This window comes from Callionymus lyra, chromosome 1 (genome assembly GCF_982586985.1).
Source record: "Callionymus lyra chromosome 1, fCalLyr1.hap1.1, whole genome shotgun sequence".
Taxonomy (NCBI): Eukaryota; Metazoa; Chordata; class Actinopteri; order Syngnathiformes; family Callionymidae; genus Callionymus; species Callionymus lyra.
This window is the reverse complement of record NC_141818.1, coordinates 48,715,020-48,730,311: the sequence shown is the minus strand read 5'-3', so window position 1 is coordinate 48,730,311 and position 15,292 is coordinate 48,715,020. Positions and strand designations below refer to the sequence as shown.

General features: G+C 38.6%; 1 protein-coding gene across 1 annotated transcript; it reads right to left on the bottom strand.

The window, feature by feature from the left end:
* Positions 1–6,300: 6,300 nt before the first annotated feature.
* ftr84 (finTRIM family, member 84) lies at positions 6,301–14,473 on the bottom strand. The gene is made up of 7 exons (XM_087811104.1): positions 13,885–14,473; positions 12,632–12,727; positions 12,316–12,549; positions 9,671–9,827; positions 9,534–9,590; positions 9,371–9,424; positions 6,301–8,779 (listed from the first exon to the last, which is right to left on the bottom strand). Exons 1-7 carry the CDS (start codon positions 14,455–14,457, stop codon positions 8,238–8,240), a joined length of 1,713 nt encoding a protein of 570 aa, XP_087667230.1. The 5' UTR covers positions 14,458–14,473; the 3' UTR covers positions 6,301–8,237.
* Positions 14,474–15,292: the final 819 nt, after the last annotated feature.

The following is a 15,292-nucleotide window of genomic DNA, read 5'->3' as shown; positions in this document are numbered from 1 at the left end:
ATAGTCATGTTTGGTAATAATGATCAATACATTTCTGTGGCAGGACGCACTGACATGCTGACGCTTATGGTCAAGGTTTTCTGGCTTCTGTTGTTGGAAACACTTGGTCGTGCCCGTCAAGGTGGAAGGTACACTAGACTGAAGAGTCTTTTTCAATAGATTTTACACTTCAAATGATCAGAATCAAACGACTTCATTAATACAATATTTTCCAGGTTCTGTTGACTTTCAGACAAAGAGGATTCGACGTTGTTATGGCAGTAAGGAGACGGCAGGAAGTGAAAGATTCTTGAGAAAGAGATGAACCACCTCTGGTCTCTGTCAAGTCGTTGTGATTCCCTGAAAGAGTTGTCTCGCATGGCAGCGTCACAGCAAGGTAAGAGTTTATTTAGCAAGTGAAGAACAGAAGTACAGCTGATCATTCTTATTGTCTTATTATTTTAAGATGCACCATGGGCTTGACTGGTGAGGCTTTGAAGGATCTTCAGAGCCTTTGAGGAGCAGTAGCAAGTCAGCATGACGTCACTCGAACCATGACTCGGACCAGAAACTACTACACACAAGTCTTCGCTGAGGACGAGACCATCAACGTCGTGCAGATTCACTCTGATGGTTACTCGTGACATTTGTGATGATCTGTGAACAATTGTTTGATATGAAACCTGTAATAAAGCACAATTTGATATCATTTTGAATAACATCCCATAGTATTCATCATCAGTGCAGTAATGTGTTGTGAAAATGACTATTGGTGATTTAGAAGTTGTAACAAAGTCTCTATTTACCCCAGTTTGAGATCGACATAGAGTTCAACATGAACAATATAGAGGCAAGGCAGACATCATATGTTATGAATCATGAATTAATTAATGCTTTATTTCAAACATGTTACATAAGAAAGTAAACTTGAGAAAAACAAACAAAACCAATGACATTAGTCAAACAATAATTATAGTCAAAACAATAATATTTACCCAACATGTTCAAAGTAAGAAGGATGAAGCATAAGCTCGTTTATACCTAACCCTTCACTACTCAATTATTAACCATCAACACCCAAAGTACATAAACAAAATACAAACATAAACAAACAAACATGCAGCAAAACACAGTGGAGATATTTAAGATATAAATAGAGATAAACCACTGCTTTCTTGAAATCACCACACTTGCAATAACTTTCACAATGTTGTCATTCCATGTGATCTGGGTAACAGTAAAAATTGATTTAAATCATCAGTAATCATCATCGTTTAAAATAGCAACTGAAGAGCTATTTGTAAATTACACTCAAACTATGAAATAGAAGACAGCACGTCTAAAAGCTTTGTGAGACCCACAGTACATGTTTGAACTTTAAAATATACATATTTATGTTATTGATAGGTGACTCAGGACTGCTGTTATACTATCAGAAAACGACACACACCAACATGATTCATTTGTTTGTAGTGGCCTGTGCTACATCAAAGGGTTAATTCTCTAACTTCAAGAGGCATGAAGCCCGTTGTGAAGCTGATATTTACATGACACATTCAGATGGTCTCCTACTATCCTGTGAGAAGTGTGGTTCAATGAGTCCAAAAATGAGGGAGAGGTTGTCATTCTTCTGTCAAGATGGTCTCTAAGTGTAACAGAATATGCAGACCTGATCCTTCAGGAATGGACTTAGGCAACTTTTTTTCTAATGAGACCTCAGAGCTGATATTTGGATATGTTATTCTAGACTCCATTCTGAGTTGAGCTGTGGTGGTTTGATGTTGCTATGAACTTCATGTGCCCCATGGTATCATGGGAAACTTGGAGAAATCTGGACTTTGAAGCTCTATAAATCGACCATTGTTAATTTAAATGATCTGAAACTTTTAGAGGTTCTCCATGTTACATTTGAACACATATATGTTCAAGGGTGTTTCTCTAGGTGCTTCCTGAAGCTACTTCCGGTTTGGGAGGGATTATAATTATGGTTCTACCAGCATATGATTTTACAGGTGTCAGAGGTCACACAGACCAAGTTTCATAGGGCTGAGGGTCACAGAGGTCAAATTAGAGCAAAATAGCAACTGTTGTGAAAAAAAAGTGCTTTTTGCCTCCTGTGTCTGGTCTGAGGCCCCTGGAGGTCTGAAAATTAGTGTGTGTGTTCACAATGAACTAAATATCAAACATGTAAATTTTGGTTTAAGTATCTTTTGAAATCTCTGACCTATTGACCTATTTTGGCTATTGTGGCCTGTTGGACATGAAAGGGTTAATTCTATAACTTCAAGAGACTGTCACATGGGCCCATGTGAAGCTAGTAAGATAGAAATTTAATTTACAGAGTCTGACGGTCCCCTAGTATCTATGTAAGAAATCTGGTGTCCATCGGTGCAAAAATGAGGGAGAGGTTGTCATTCTTCTGTCAAGATGGTCTCTGAGTGTTACAAAATGACGAGACCTGATTTTCCAGGAATGGATTTGGGAACTTTTTTCTACTCAGACCTCAGAGCTGATGTTTGGATATGTTGTTCTAGACTCCATTCTGAGTTGAACTGTGGTGGTTTGATGTTGCTATGAACATCCTGTGCCCCATGGTATCATGGGAAACTTGGAGAAATCTGGACTTTGAAGCTCTATAAATCGACCATTGTTAATTTAAATGATCTGAAACTTTTAGAGGTTCTTCATGTTCCATTTGAACACATATGTTTTCAAGGCCGTTTTTCTAGGTGCTTCCTGAAGCTACTTCCGGTTTGGGAGGAGTTATCATTATGGTTCCACGAGCATATGATTTTAGAGGTGTCCGAGGTCACGCAGACCAAGTTTCATATGTCTGAGGGTCACAGAGGTCACATAAGAGCAAAAGAGAAACAGTCATGAAAAACACGTTTTTGGCCCCGGTTCATTCCCAGCGGCCCCTGGGGGTCTGAAAATGAGCATGATAGTTCACACTAGCCTCAATATCAAGCCTCTGTTAATTAATGTACATGTTATTGATTACTAATGTATGATTGTGTTTGTACTTATGCAATACATATTATTGATTACATGTGATTATAGATGTAATTATTCCAATAGTAGTAAACTTTTAACTTTTGACACTGGATAAGCTATTAACTCCAATTTGAATATTGTACATGAGCTGCTTTTTATCAACCTGTCATAATAAACGATATGAACTGTTATCATAAAAACTTTATTTTAATTTTTTAAGCATTCATTGGTATCAATTATAGGCATCTCTGAAGTTACAACTGCATTGATCATGTTGGGATGAATACTATGGGATGTTATTCAAAATGATATCAAATTGTGCTTTATTACAGGTTTCATATCAAACAAATGTTCACAGATCGTCACATATGTCACGAGTAACCATCAGAGTGAATCTGCACGGCGTTGATGGTCTCGTCCTCATCGAAGACTTGTGTGTGGTAGTTTCTGGTCCGAGTCATGGTTCGAGTGACGTCATGCTGACTTGCTGCTGCTCCTCAAAGGCTCTGAAGATCCTTCAAATCAAAACCAGTCAAGCCCATGGTGCATTTTAAAAGAATAAGACAATACGAATGAGCAGCTGTACTTCTGTTCTTCACTTGCTAAATAAACTCTTACCTTGCTGTGACGCTGCCATGCGAGACAACTCTTTCAGAGAATCACAACGACTTGACAGAGACCAGAGGTGGTTCATCTCTTTCTCAAGAATCTTTCACTTCCTGCCGTCTCCTTACTGCCATAACAACGTCGAATCCTCTTTGTCTGAAAGTCAACAGAACCTGGAAAATATTGTATTAATGAAGTCGTATGATTCTGATCATTTGAAGTGTAAAATCTATTGAAAAAGACTTCAGTCTAGTGTACCTTCCACCTTGACGGGCACGACCAAGTGTTTCCAACAACAGAAGCCAGAAAACCTTGACCATAAGCGTCAGCATGTCAGTGCGTCCTGCCACAGAAATGTATTGATCATTATTACCAAACATGACTATGTTAATGACCAAAGTGTGTATGATGTAACCATCTCACCTGCTTTTACATGTTGACCCCTTCCACCTCCGATGGTTAGTCCAGCACCTGATATGCAGCACTCCATCTCACCTAGAAAAGAACATAGAATTGCATTTTAGATTATTTCCATGATGGGATGTGCTGTAGGTTTACAAGTTTGTGTTCACTATGTTATAAATATTACTCAATTACTTCACATTTGAAATCATTTGTCAGGAACCACAGAGAAGAAAGGTTTCATGTCAAGCAGGTCTGGAGTTCTGGGCAGTTCTTGCAGGTCACTTCCATGCAAAAACAAAACAAAAACATAATAGTGCTCCCTTTTAAATATAATAAATCAATAAATACAAGCAAGTATACTTGATCATTCAGAGATAAGCTCTCCATGTTTCCTTCATCCATTGTTTTATTGTGTTTCCATCTGGTTTACCTCTTTATGCTGGAATTTAAAATACTTTTCATTATTATTTTATATATGTTCTTTCATTTAAAGAAAACAACAACAGATCAAATCCCTCATCCAAAAGGGTTAAAATAAACGTATACTTATATACTTAAACACGATAAATATGTTATCTGTATTAATATGCGGAAGTGATAAATGAAATCAATATCTTGAATGTTAATAAAATAAATCGCCTACCATGACCTACCAATATAGCAAACTTTTTATTGGAATATAAATATATTTTCGTCCTTCAAAATAACAAACAAAATACGTGTGTGACTTACATTATAATTTAAAAAGCTAAGTTTTAGCGAACTAGCTCTCGTGTTAACGCACCACAGAAAGTTACATTACACGCAATGAAACATTATTTCTGAGTCTTAAAGCAATAATGATATCTTACCTAAATAGACGAGTGACGCGCACCTGGTTCCGTCAAGTTATGCACAAACAAGAGGACAAAATGCTATCGATCTTTGTCAACAATTATGACGTCATCATCCGGAAGTTGCGTATGCGGCAATTTTGAAAACTTTTTAGCTGACGCTAAATTTAAACTAAACTTAACTCGGTCTTTATACAAGCACACATCTACAATTGTATTCATGGCGCTTTTAAACAAACAAGCACAATATCTCATTTTATTCCTGTGGTGTGACGTCACCGCTGCAGGATCAGTTGATTAGCATGTGTGACGTCACCGCTGCAGGATCGCGATTAATGTTGACAAACGTCACGTAGACGCTCATAATCGCAGCTAAATAAAAAGAAAACATATGTCCATAAACGCAATCTCAATGAAAGCTTCTATTTTCATAGAAAAGCGCACCGGATTATAAAGAAGATCAAGCGAAATAGCACTTTATTTTACTCATTCATAAAACAATGTCAACATTATGGAGTTGAAACACCTACAAATATACAATATAGTCACTTTTACAGGACCTTTTAAGCATGTATTAATAAGCGAGAGCCTCTTGACTTCCGCGATGCGTGAACAATCCAAGCTTCAAAAAATTAAAATTAAGCATTTTTACCGATTTATATTCACTCTGTACCTCCTTAAAGTGGTTTGAGGTCGTTAAGCACAATCAGGATTAGAATCACACTGTTGACATTAAACATTTCAAATGCGCTTCATAGTTGTAGAATTACGGTAGCCAAATGAAACAACGACACGTCACGTCACGTTACCATGGCAACGAAGAGGTGGGCGAGCCGTCAAATGTAACCCGGGTCGTTTGAATCCGACGTCGGGGGGTGCTCTGTATATTACTGGGTGACCCGGGTAGGCATATACCGACGTTTTTGTCCCCCCTGTAACGTTACCTTAGTGACGCCAGGGGGACATTGCACGGCGTAGCACGGTTGACGCCTTGGGTTTGAGGACGTGTTGAATTATGATGATGAGACGTGGATTTTAAGAATATACATTTTATTCATGCAACAACAGGTCAAACAAGAAAACAGTTTTGAAGTGTCACCTTTAATCATGTAAAACTTTAAATACGATCCGAATGCTCGACTCAGATTTGTTTTCTTTACCACTAAACAAAATGAGGAATAAAAGGAGGTGTTTGACTCGTGTTTGAAGATCAAAGTAAAAACACGTTGAATTTTCTCAAAAGCCTTTAATCAGACTATTACTGTTCAAAATAACTTATAAGAATATTTTTTAAACTACAATTTTATCTTTTATGAGACAAAATAATTATTTTCTTTTCTAATTAAGAGTGAGATATTGAGTATAAAGCAATAAGGAGGCATATGAAGCAACATATGCCTGAATTCAAACCCAGTTAATGTATATGTCTATAATAAATATAAATACAAAATTGAATTGAATTATATGAATGTTTGGACACATCCTTTCATTGAATGTGTTTTATTTATTTTCCTGATCATCTTCCAGCAACCAAATCTTATATAACATAAAACAAATAACATATATTATATAACATAACATTTCAAAATACAATTTTGTTTTGTACAAATCTGAAACAAAAATCTCACGACAGTAATCGATGATGTCTACATTTTGTAGAAATCTATTCCAGACATTTACAGAACGGCAACTTCCCACACTTGTGAAGGTAAATGAGTGGTTGTACATATCCGGTTAGTGCACCAATAGAAAAGCAAACAGTTTGCGTGGTTATGAACTCCCCCGGAGGCAGCGTGAACAGTAGAGGAATGACGCTGACGTACAGAGAAAAATTAATGCTCATTGAGATCATGATGGCTAAAATGATTTTGAAGGCTTTCTTCTTCACGCTGTTGCTCTTCCTTCTTTCTGCCGAGTTCTCTCCTGGTCCTGGAGAGTTCAGAGCCCGAAGAACCGAGAGGCAACAAAAGAGCGTTGTGCTGAGCAGGAGAACGTTTTCAATGAAATAGAACATAAGACATTTCCGGTCTGATAATGTCAGTAAATTATAGATGCAGGAGGCTAAACTGATCATCCAGACGAAGAAGCTGCAGGCCAGTCTGAACCTCCGCGGTTGGAATCGAAGAAACATCACAGGATGGACGACACCGACGTAAAAGTCCACGCAGATGCAGCATTGGAAGATTGGACGAGCTGTGTATATAAGTCCAGATGAGAACATGTATGGGTAAAACCAGGTAAATGAAGAGGCCAGAAAGAAAACGTAATAGAAAATACCGGCCAAAGAAAACAACAAATCAGCCACGATTACATTCGCGAAAAAGACCTTGGAGTTGAAGGACTCTCTGACATTTACAAAGACCTGCCACAACGTGAAGCTGTTGAGAGGAACACCAACGAACAAACTGATGGAAGTGAGACTGAAGCCGAGCAACATGGCCGGTTCGTTCCAGGATGTCTCTGAAGCGTTTGTTGCATTCATTTTACCTACAGAAAGAAAATACATTTCGTGAACATTAAATATTTTATTGCATATTATCCAGTCGTCTAATGAAAGAGATTAGAAATTAAGGTTATTTATAAGTTTACTTTTGTCATTAAAACAAAAGCTATTTTTGAAAGAAAATAAATTTGAGAAAGATTGATGATTTACTGATCTAAGTACAAATCAGTTCGAAAACTCACGTGAATACTTTCTTCTGATGCCTCTCCTGGTGACTCAAATAAGAAATTAATCCTTTATCCCCCCTTTAAATAATGCCAGGACAGGAAAAAAACAAATCCTCCTTTGACTAAGCACTGAGCCATGATTCATTTGATTAACAAAAAATATTTCTTTATCTATTGAAGCGCAAAAAGAGCTTAAAGGATATTTTTTTTATTTTCTTTTCTATTTAAGAAGAATCATAACACAAATTCAGCTTTAATATACAGAAGAAACAGTTTTTATTACTGTAAATCTTTGAATCTGAAACAAGAGCCAGTTATCACAACATAACATAGTTATCAAAAGCAACATTTGATTACCTGGATTCAAACCCAGTAAATCTAGGAAAACATGGGCACAGATGTTTTAAGTCAATTATGAACCGTGTCAAGTTCATTGAGTCACACTCGTATTCTTCTTCTGCTGCCCTATGAAAGCAGCCTGGAAAAGACTTACTTCTCATGTGAGGAAAGACCTGAGTTTAAGGTCCTCTTATGGAATAAGGTAGAATTCCTTTTCTATGCACAAAAGGCAAAGCTCTTGGTATACTGGCCGGTCTAAGTGTCTACCCTCACCTGTGATATGCTAGAGGTGTCTAAGGAACAAAGCTGAGTTCATACCACACATGCAGATAATTTATATTGATATTCTTTTAGGATTGTGAAGATACTTGATACTTAAGAGAAGTTCCAAAAAAAGCTTGTAGTTCAATGTCAGTACGGCCTTCCCTGTGTCTTGATCGGACAGAGCGTGACTGACGATCCGACTCCAAATCCTGCAAACAACGGCTCACTGAACTGAGCTTTGAACATATGAATGAGCTCCATGGTCTCTGAAACAGAGTAAAAGGAGAGAGTGTTGCCGGCGTAGTCCAGGTACACCCCGATGCGTGACGCTCTGGGAGAAACATTGAGGTCGCGGTCAACCTTGTTGTGCCAGGCCGAGTAGCCTGAATCTGAACAGAGGAGACTCCAAGACTTGTCGTTGTAGCCAAGTAGACTGCTGGAGTTCTTCCCTTTGCGACTGATGCTCCTGTAGGCCACGCCCACAGAGAACTCACCACTCCACTCCGCCTCCCAGTAGAACCTAAAACCGCTCATTGGTTCTTTGCACAGAACTTGGGCGAAGCCGTCAAAGCGCTCTAGGTGATCTGGGTAAAACTGCCCTGTTTTCTTACGGGTCACTTTCTGGTTCCCGTTTAAGATGACGAGTTCTTTGTAGGCCGTGTTTGGATCAAATGACATTTTAAAGGCATCTGAGGAAAGAGAGAGAAAAGAAACAACACATTGTCAATCTGTAACTCTTTACTACAAATATATATAAATACTACCCTGACCTAACGTTTCCCTGATCTTAACCTAACCCTTACCTTAACACTAACCCTTACACTTACGTTAACCCTAAACCTAACCCTTACTTAAGTCCTAACACTAAGCCAAACCTTACTTTAATCCAAACCCTAACCAAGCCTCAACCCTAGCCCTAAAACAAGCCTAACCCTAACCTCCTAATCCCAAACCTAACCCTAAATTCTCAGCCCTAAATTTAATCCTAATCTTAACCCATACCTCACTCTAACATTACGACTGGAGTGGAGAAACGAGGTGGCCAAGGACCAGAAGAAGACCAGACATACACCATATGTCCAGAACTTGGACGGAGTGTTAAGTTTGTTCTGATGAACAAAACTCTCCCCAGTATCAGACACATCACAGAGTTGGAGTTACGAGGAAAAGTTATCAGATTCATGATGCACAGCTTCGGAAGTGTATTTCCTGGATATACTCTGAACAGAAAGGATTCACTGTTGGGAGGTCTAGACGTTCAATCATATTCTTCTACCTACATCTCAAGAAGTCGCTCCTCTTCTTTGGCTCCTGAAAATCCTTCCGAGCAGGTGCTATAGAAGACAGGAAAATGTTTCATTTATTTACAGTGAGGACATGCAAATGAACTCTGCTGACTTGTTGTGACATCACACGCACGGCTTTTCAAATATTTACTATTACCTTTAACCCGCTTGTCTCCATTTCTTGGAAGCAGGATATAGATCGGAGTTTCACTAACTGTGGAGATGAAAAGGGGACGATTCAAAGTCATCATTCAAACCAGGCTTAAACTTCCTGGCAAGATGATTTATTCAAACCTGTTTTGGAGATCTTGCTCTGCTCTTTGCTGCAGATGTCGTCCAGATGTTCCTTCATATCTGTTGCAGTTTTGCTCATCTCACTGAAGGAGAACTGAGGATTGATGAGCACTTTGGGCACCATGGCCTCAGGAGGGACGCACAGGTCGGGAAAATTCTGTGGGATGAAACAAAAGAAGATCCATATTTACACTAGAAAAGAATGTAGTCCTTTAAATTTGAATGAACGTCCCTAGTTCTTCTCTAGTTGGACGGATTGATCAGGAGCTCTGTGACTGAAGCTGGACTCACTGGTGACAGTTGCAGAGATGAGATCACTGGACAAACTACTGTCCATCATGGATGATGACAGCCATCACCATTAGTGAACAGAGAAGCAGACGAAGCATGCATGCTCCTCCCATTATGCAACATTAATAGACTTAGGGACTCATTCGTTCCTCGTGCTATTAGAATCAATAACTCTGAGTTTGGGGTTTGGTTTCTAGCGGAGAGAAAGGATGATGTTATTCAATGTCAATCGTTGTATCTTTTCTCCTTTGAATCCGTGTTCTTTATACTTGCACTTGGTCATCCCTACCGCTTCGTTCTTTTGTTTGAACTTTGTTCTTGTTTTTTCAAAACTTGCTGTACTGAACTTGAAACCCAATTTCCAGAATCATCTCCAGAGGGATTAATAAAGTAAGTAAGTAAGTAAGTAAGTCATTTGTATTTATATAGCGCTTTTCCAGACCAGGGTCACAAAGCGCTTAAACAATCAAAACACTATTCAATAAAGTATATACTTTAAAGGTCAAGATAATACTGAGAACAACACAGGAGTTCCAGAAAATCAAGGAAAAGCCTGAACAAACAAAAACATCTTAAGATGTTTCTTGAAGGAGTCAGTAGATCATCAAACACAGATGTTTCTTGAAGGAGTCAGTAGATCATCAAATACAGATGTTTCTTTAAGGAGTCAGTAGATCATCAAACACAGATGTTTTTTGAAGGAGTCAGTAGATCATCAAACACAGATGTTTCTTAAAGGAGTCAGTAGATCATCAAACACAGATGTTTCTTGAAGGAGTCAGTAGATCATCAAACACAGATGTTTCTTGAAGGAGTCAGTAGATCATCAAACACAGATGTTTCTTGAAGGAGTCAGTAGATCATCAAACACAGATGTTTCTTGAAGGAGTCAGTAGATCATCAAACACAGATGTTTCTTGAAGGAGTCAGTAGATCGTCAAACACAGATGTTTCTTGAAGGAGTCAGTAGATCATCAAACACAGATGTTTCTTGAAGGAGTCAGTAGATCATCAAACACAGATGTTTTTTGAAGGAGTCAGTAGATCATCAAACACAGATGTTTCTTAAAGGAGTCAGTAGATCATCAAACACAGATGTTTCTTGAAGGAGTCAGTAGATCATCAAACACATATGTTTCTTGAAGGAGTCAGTAGATCATCAAATACAGATGTTTCTTGAAGGAGTCAGTAGATCATCAAACACAGATGTTTCTTGAAGGAGTCAGTAGATCATCAAACACAGATGTTTCTTAAAGGAGTCAGTAGATCATCAAACACAGATGTTTCTTGAAGGAGTCAGTAGATCATCAAACACAGATGTTTCTTAAAGGAGTCAGTAGATCATCAAACACAGATGTTTCTTGAAGGAGTCAGTAGATCATCAAACACAGATGTTTCTTAAAGGAGTCAGTAGATCATCAAACACAGATGTTTCTTGAAGGAGTCAGTAGATCATCAAACACAGATGTTTCTTGAAGGAGTCAGTAGATCATCAAACACAGATGTTTCTTGAAGGAGTCAGTAGATCATCAAACACAGATGTTTCTTGAAGGAGTCAGTAGATCATCAAACACAGATGTTTCTTGAAGGAGTCAGTAGATCATCAAACACAGATGTTTCTTGAAGGAGTCAGTAGATCATCGAACACAGATGTTTCTTGAAGGAGTCAGTAGATCATCAAACACAGAGATGTTTCTTGAAGGAGTCAGTAGATCATCAAACACAGATGTTTCTTGAAGGAGTCAGTAGATCATCAAACACAGATGTTTCTTGAAGGAGTCAGTAGATCATCAAACACAGATGTTTCTTGAAGGAGTCAGTAGATCATCAAACAGTAGATCATCAAACACAGATGTTTCTTGAAGGAGTCAGTAGATCATCAAACACAGATGTTTCTTGAAGGAGTCAGTAGATCATCAAACACAGATGTTTTTTGAAGGAGTCAGTAGATCATCAAACACAGATGTTTCTTAAAGGAGTCAGTAGATCATCAAACACAGATGTTTCTTGAAGGAGTCAGTAGATCATCAAACACAGATGTTTCTTGAAGGAGTCAGTAGATCATCAAACACAGATGTTTTTTGAAGGAGTCAGTAGATCATCAAACACAGATGTTTCTTGAAGGAGTCAGTAGATCATCAAACACAGATGTTTCTTGAAGGAGTCAGTAGATCATCAAACACAGATGTTTCTTGAAGGAGTCAGTAGATCATCAAACACAAATGTTTCTTAAAGGAGTCAGTAGATCATCAAGCGCAAAGAGAGAGGAAGATCGTTCCAAAGCTTAGGAGCAACAGCCTATCTATCTATCAATCTATCTATCCATCTTATCTAGTTTATGGGACAAACTCCACCTGCAGGAAGTGGATGTTGTCCTCCGTCTCCAGGATCTGCCGCAGCTCCGTGTCCCTGCGCTGCAGCTCCTGGATCTCCTGCTCCAAGCGCTCCACGTAACCCTCAGCTTGTGACATGGCGGCCTGCATGTTGGCCATTATCATCTGATTCATTTCAGCCTTCCAGCGCTCCACCGCCTGCAGCATCTCATGGAAGGTTTTGTCGCACTCGGCTTGTGCCCGCTGGGCATTACTCTGGAAGATCAAAGAATCACTTTCATTCCGAAGACAAAGGCTTGTGATATCAGATCGGAGAGAAAAGAAAAAGAGCAATAACCTTGAGAACATCCACATTGTGCCGAAGTTCCTGCAGCTCCTTCATCCTCTCTTGAATGATGTGCTGGACTTCAGACTGAGTGACAACCAACACTTTCTGACAGAGGACACAAGATAACCTCAGTTACTGACGACACAAAAAGAAGGTTTAATGGTGTTTTTTCAACAGTTGAGGTTGAGAAAAAGGGAATGATTTAGAAAAATAAATATTGAACCATGAATCAAACTGTTAAAAGTAAATACACATTAAATTCATTTTTTTATTTACATTTATTAACATTATTTCTGAATCATGCGAAGCCTTCCGTTTTTGATAAACTATTGTATACAATGTTAGTCACAGTTTATCGTTGTTCTAGTTATTTTTTATCAGGTTCTTTTCACTTCCTGTTTTTATTTTGGAGGATGATTTCTGTTCTGTCCATTTATCTACTTCCCTCATCTCTTATCTAGTTTCTCACCTCTGCCTTATGTTGCCGTTGTGTTGCTGTTTCATTTCAGGTCATTTTGTTTCTGCTCAACCTTTCAATGCAAATACCTTTTTTGTTTAAAATACAAGTAAATACATTTTACTCTCAATTTAAAATGAAATGACTTGTGCACTTGGGTCGTGTGTCACATCCAAACAAGATAAAAAATAGAGTAGTTGTAATGGTGAATAAGAGAATCTACGTGGCTGGGAAGAGTCAGACAAATGAACATGCTCTAAAAACAAATGAATATAAAAGATTATAGACATTTTTCTTTATAGGTTTTTAACTTGTCAATTCTTTCTTTCCTTTTTTGTTTTTTGTTCTTACAAATTTGTCTTATTTTAGAACTGAAAATGATTGTTTTATTTATTTATTGGATTATTTAAGGGTTTATTAAAACCATGTATTTTCTAAACTTATTACAGAGAACGTTTAAAGTAAAGTTCATATTTTTTAATTTAATAATTCTGCCAACTTTTAAAATAATTTGTTTTTTTTTTAAATGTATTTGTATTTGATTCAGAGTTCACCTTTTTATAAAAGTCCTGTAAACGTCTTAAAACAAATAGTTTCAAGAGATTTGCACTTTCTAGCCATCGTAGAAAACTGATAAAGAATTAAAATAACTATAATTCATAAATTATGAAACGTTTTTTAAGTTGTATATAATTTGACAAAGCACTGTCATCAAGGTGTGTAAAACAACAAATGTTGCCATCTTCTGAAATGTGGGAGGAAGATGACGATGAACATTCTTTGGGTAGAAACTAAAAGTTCTTACTTGCTTTTCGTTACGTTCCTCTTCCGCTGAGGTGATGTTGTGGCTGCGATGCTCTCGAACTGTACACAACACGCATATGCACATCTGGTCGGAGCGACAGAACAACTCCAGGCCTTTCTCGTGCTGAGGACAGATCTTCCTGTCCAGGTGACCCGTCTCGTCCACCAGCTTGTGCCTCTTGAAGGTGGAGGACTCGTAGTGCGGCTTGACGTGCGTCTCGCAGTAGTAGGCCAGGCACACCAGGCACGACTTGACGGCTTTGCTGCGACGGCCCACGCAGAAGTCGCAGAAGGATTCTTGGTGCATGTAGGGGAACGGCGTCAGCTCGGGGAGATGGTGCCGCGGGTCGTTGTGGACGTCCGGCGGGTTCCGTCTCAGCACGGGACGGGGTGTGAAAGTTGCGCGGCATTGTGGGCAACGGTAAACCCCGATGTGGTCAAATTGATCCCAGTAGATTTTGATACATTCCAGGCAGTAAACATCTCCGCATGGAATAGTGACCGGATCTCTCAAGGTGTCCCCACAGAGAGGGCAGAAGGAGTCCGGAGGCAACGGGAAGCTCGGCTCGGCCATGATGGCGTGGATTCAGGAGGTCCTGCAAATGACAGCGTCTCTGTCTCCGACTCACTTTTAAACCTCACATTTGTTTTTGGTATCAACAGTCTCGGATGTCATCCCACCTTCAACCTAGGCTGGGAATCTGCAGAGTAGCTGGAATTTCAGGTTCCGACACACGAGAACTCGACAATATTGTTACATGATAACAATAAAATGAACTGTGTGAACACAAATGAACATCGCAGGCACATTTCACCAGATGTGAACTCATGTTTTATCACCTTGTACAACCTTTTCTGTACCACTGACCTTCACACACTTGTGGTTACGAATGTGTTCAACGCTCTCGTAACAACTAGGTATATCAGTGGATCCATGTCTCTACCCTCACCTATGAAGAAACTCGTCTAAACCAACACTGTTAACACATCTTAATGTATCGCGGGATAAAACACCAAATCTCATGCAGACTTGCCCACAGACTTTTAAAAATAAAATCTGCAAGTCAGGACCATGAACGCATCACTGCTGTTGTCACTGAATACACACAAATGTTCCATCGATGTTATACTGGTTCTTAGAGTTTGAAAATGAGATGATCTGGTACATGAATTTTTATCTGCTTACTTTTTTGTATTTTACTCATCTTATTTAATGCATCTTTATTTAATTGACTACATTATGTACTGTGTTCCATAACAACACAGACAGTTCCTGTGTTGTTTTACAAAACTGACAATACATGTTGAATTTGCTGCATATTTCTAATGTTAAAGAAGATCTAATCGTTTATGGTTAGGTCAGTATTAGGTAAGGTAAGGTAGAACTTTATTGAATTGTTTTTCCAATT

Excerpts from the sequence above, each read along its gene's own strand:
- ftr84 (XM_087811104.1), bottom strand. The coding sequence starts at position 14,457 with ATGGCCGAGCCGAGCTTCCCGTTGCCTCCGGACTCCTTCTGCCCTCTC. Across the intron at positions 9,591-9,670 it reads GAGCAAGATCTCCAAAACAG|TTAGTGAAACTCCGATCTAT; the intron begins GTTTGAATAAAT and ends TCATCTCCACAG. Across the intron at positions 8,780-9,370 it reads GAGGAGCGACTTCTTGAGAT|ATGCCTTTAAAATGTCATTT; the intron begins GTAGGTAGAAGA and ends CTCTTTCCTCAG.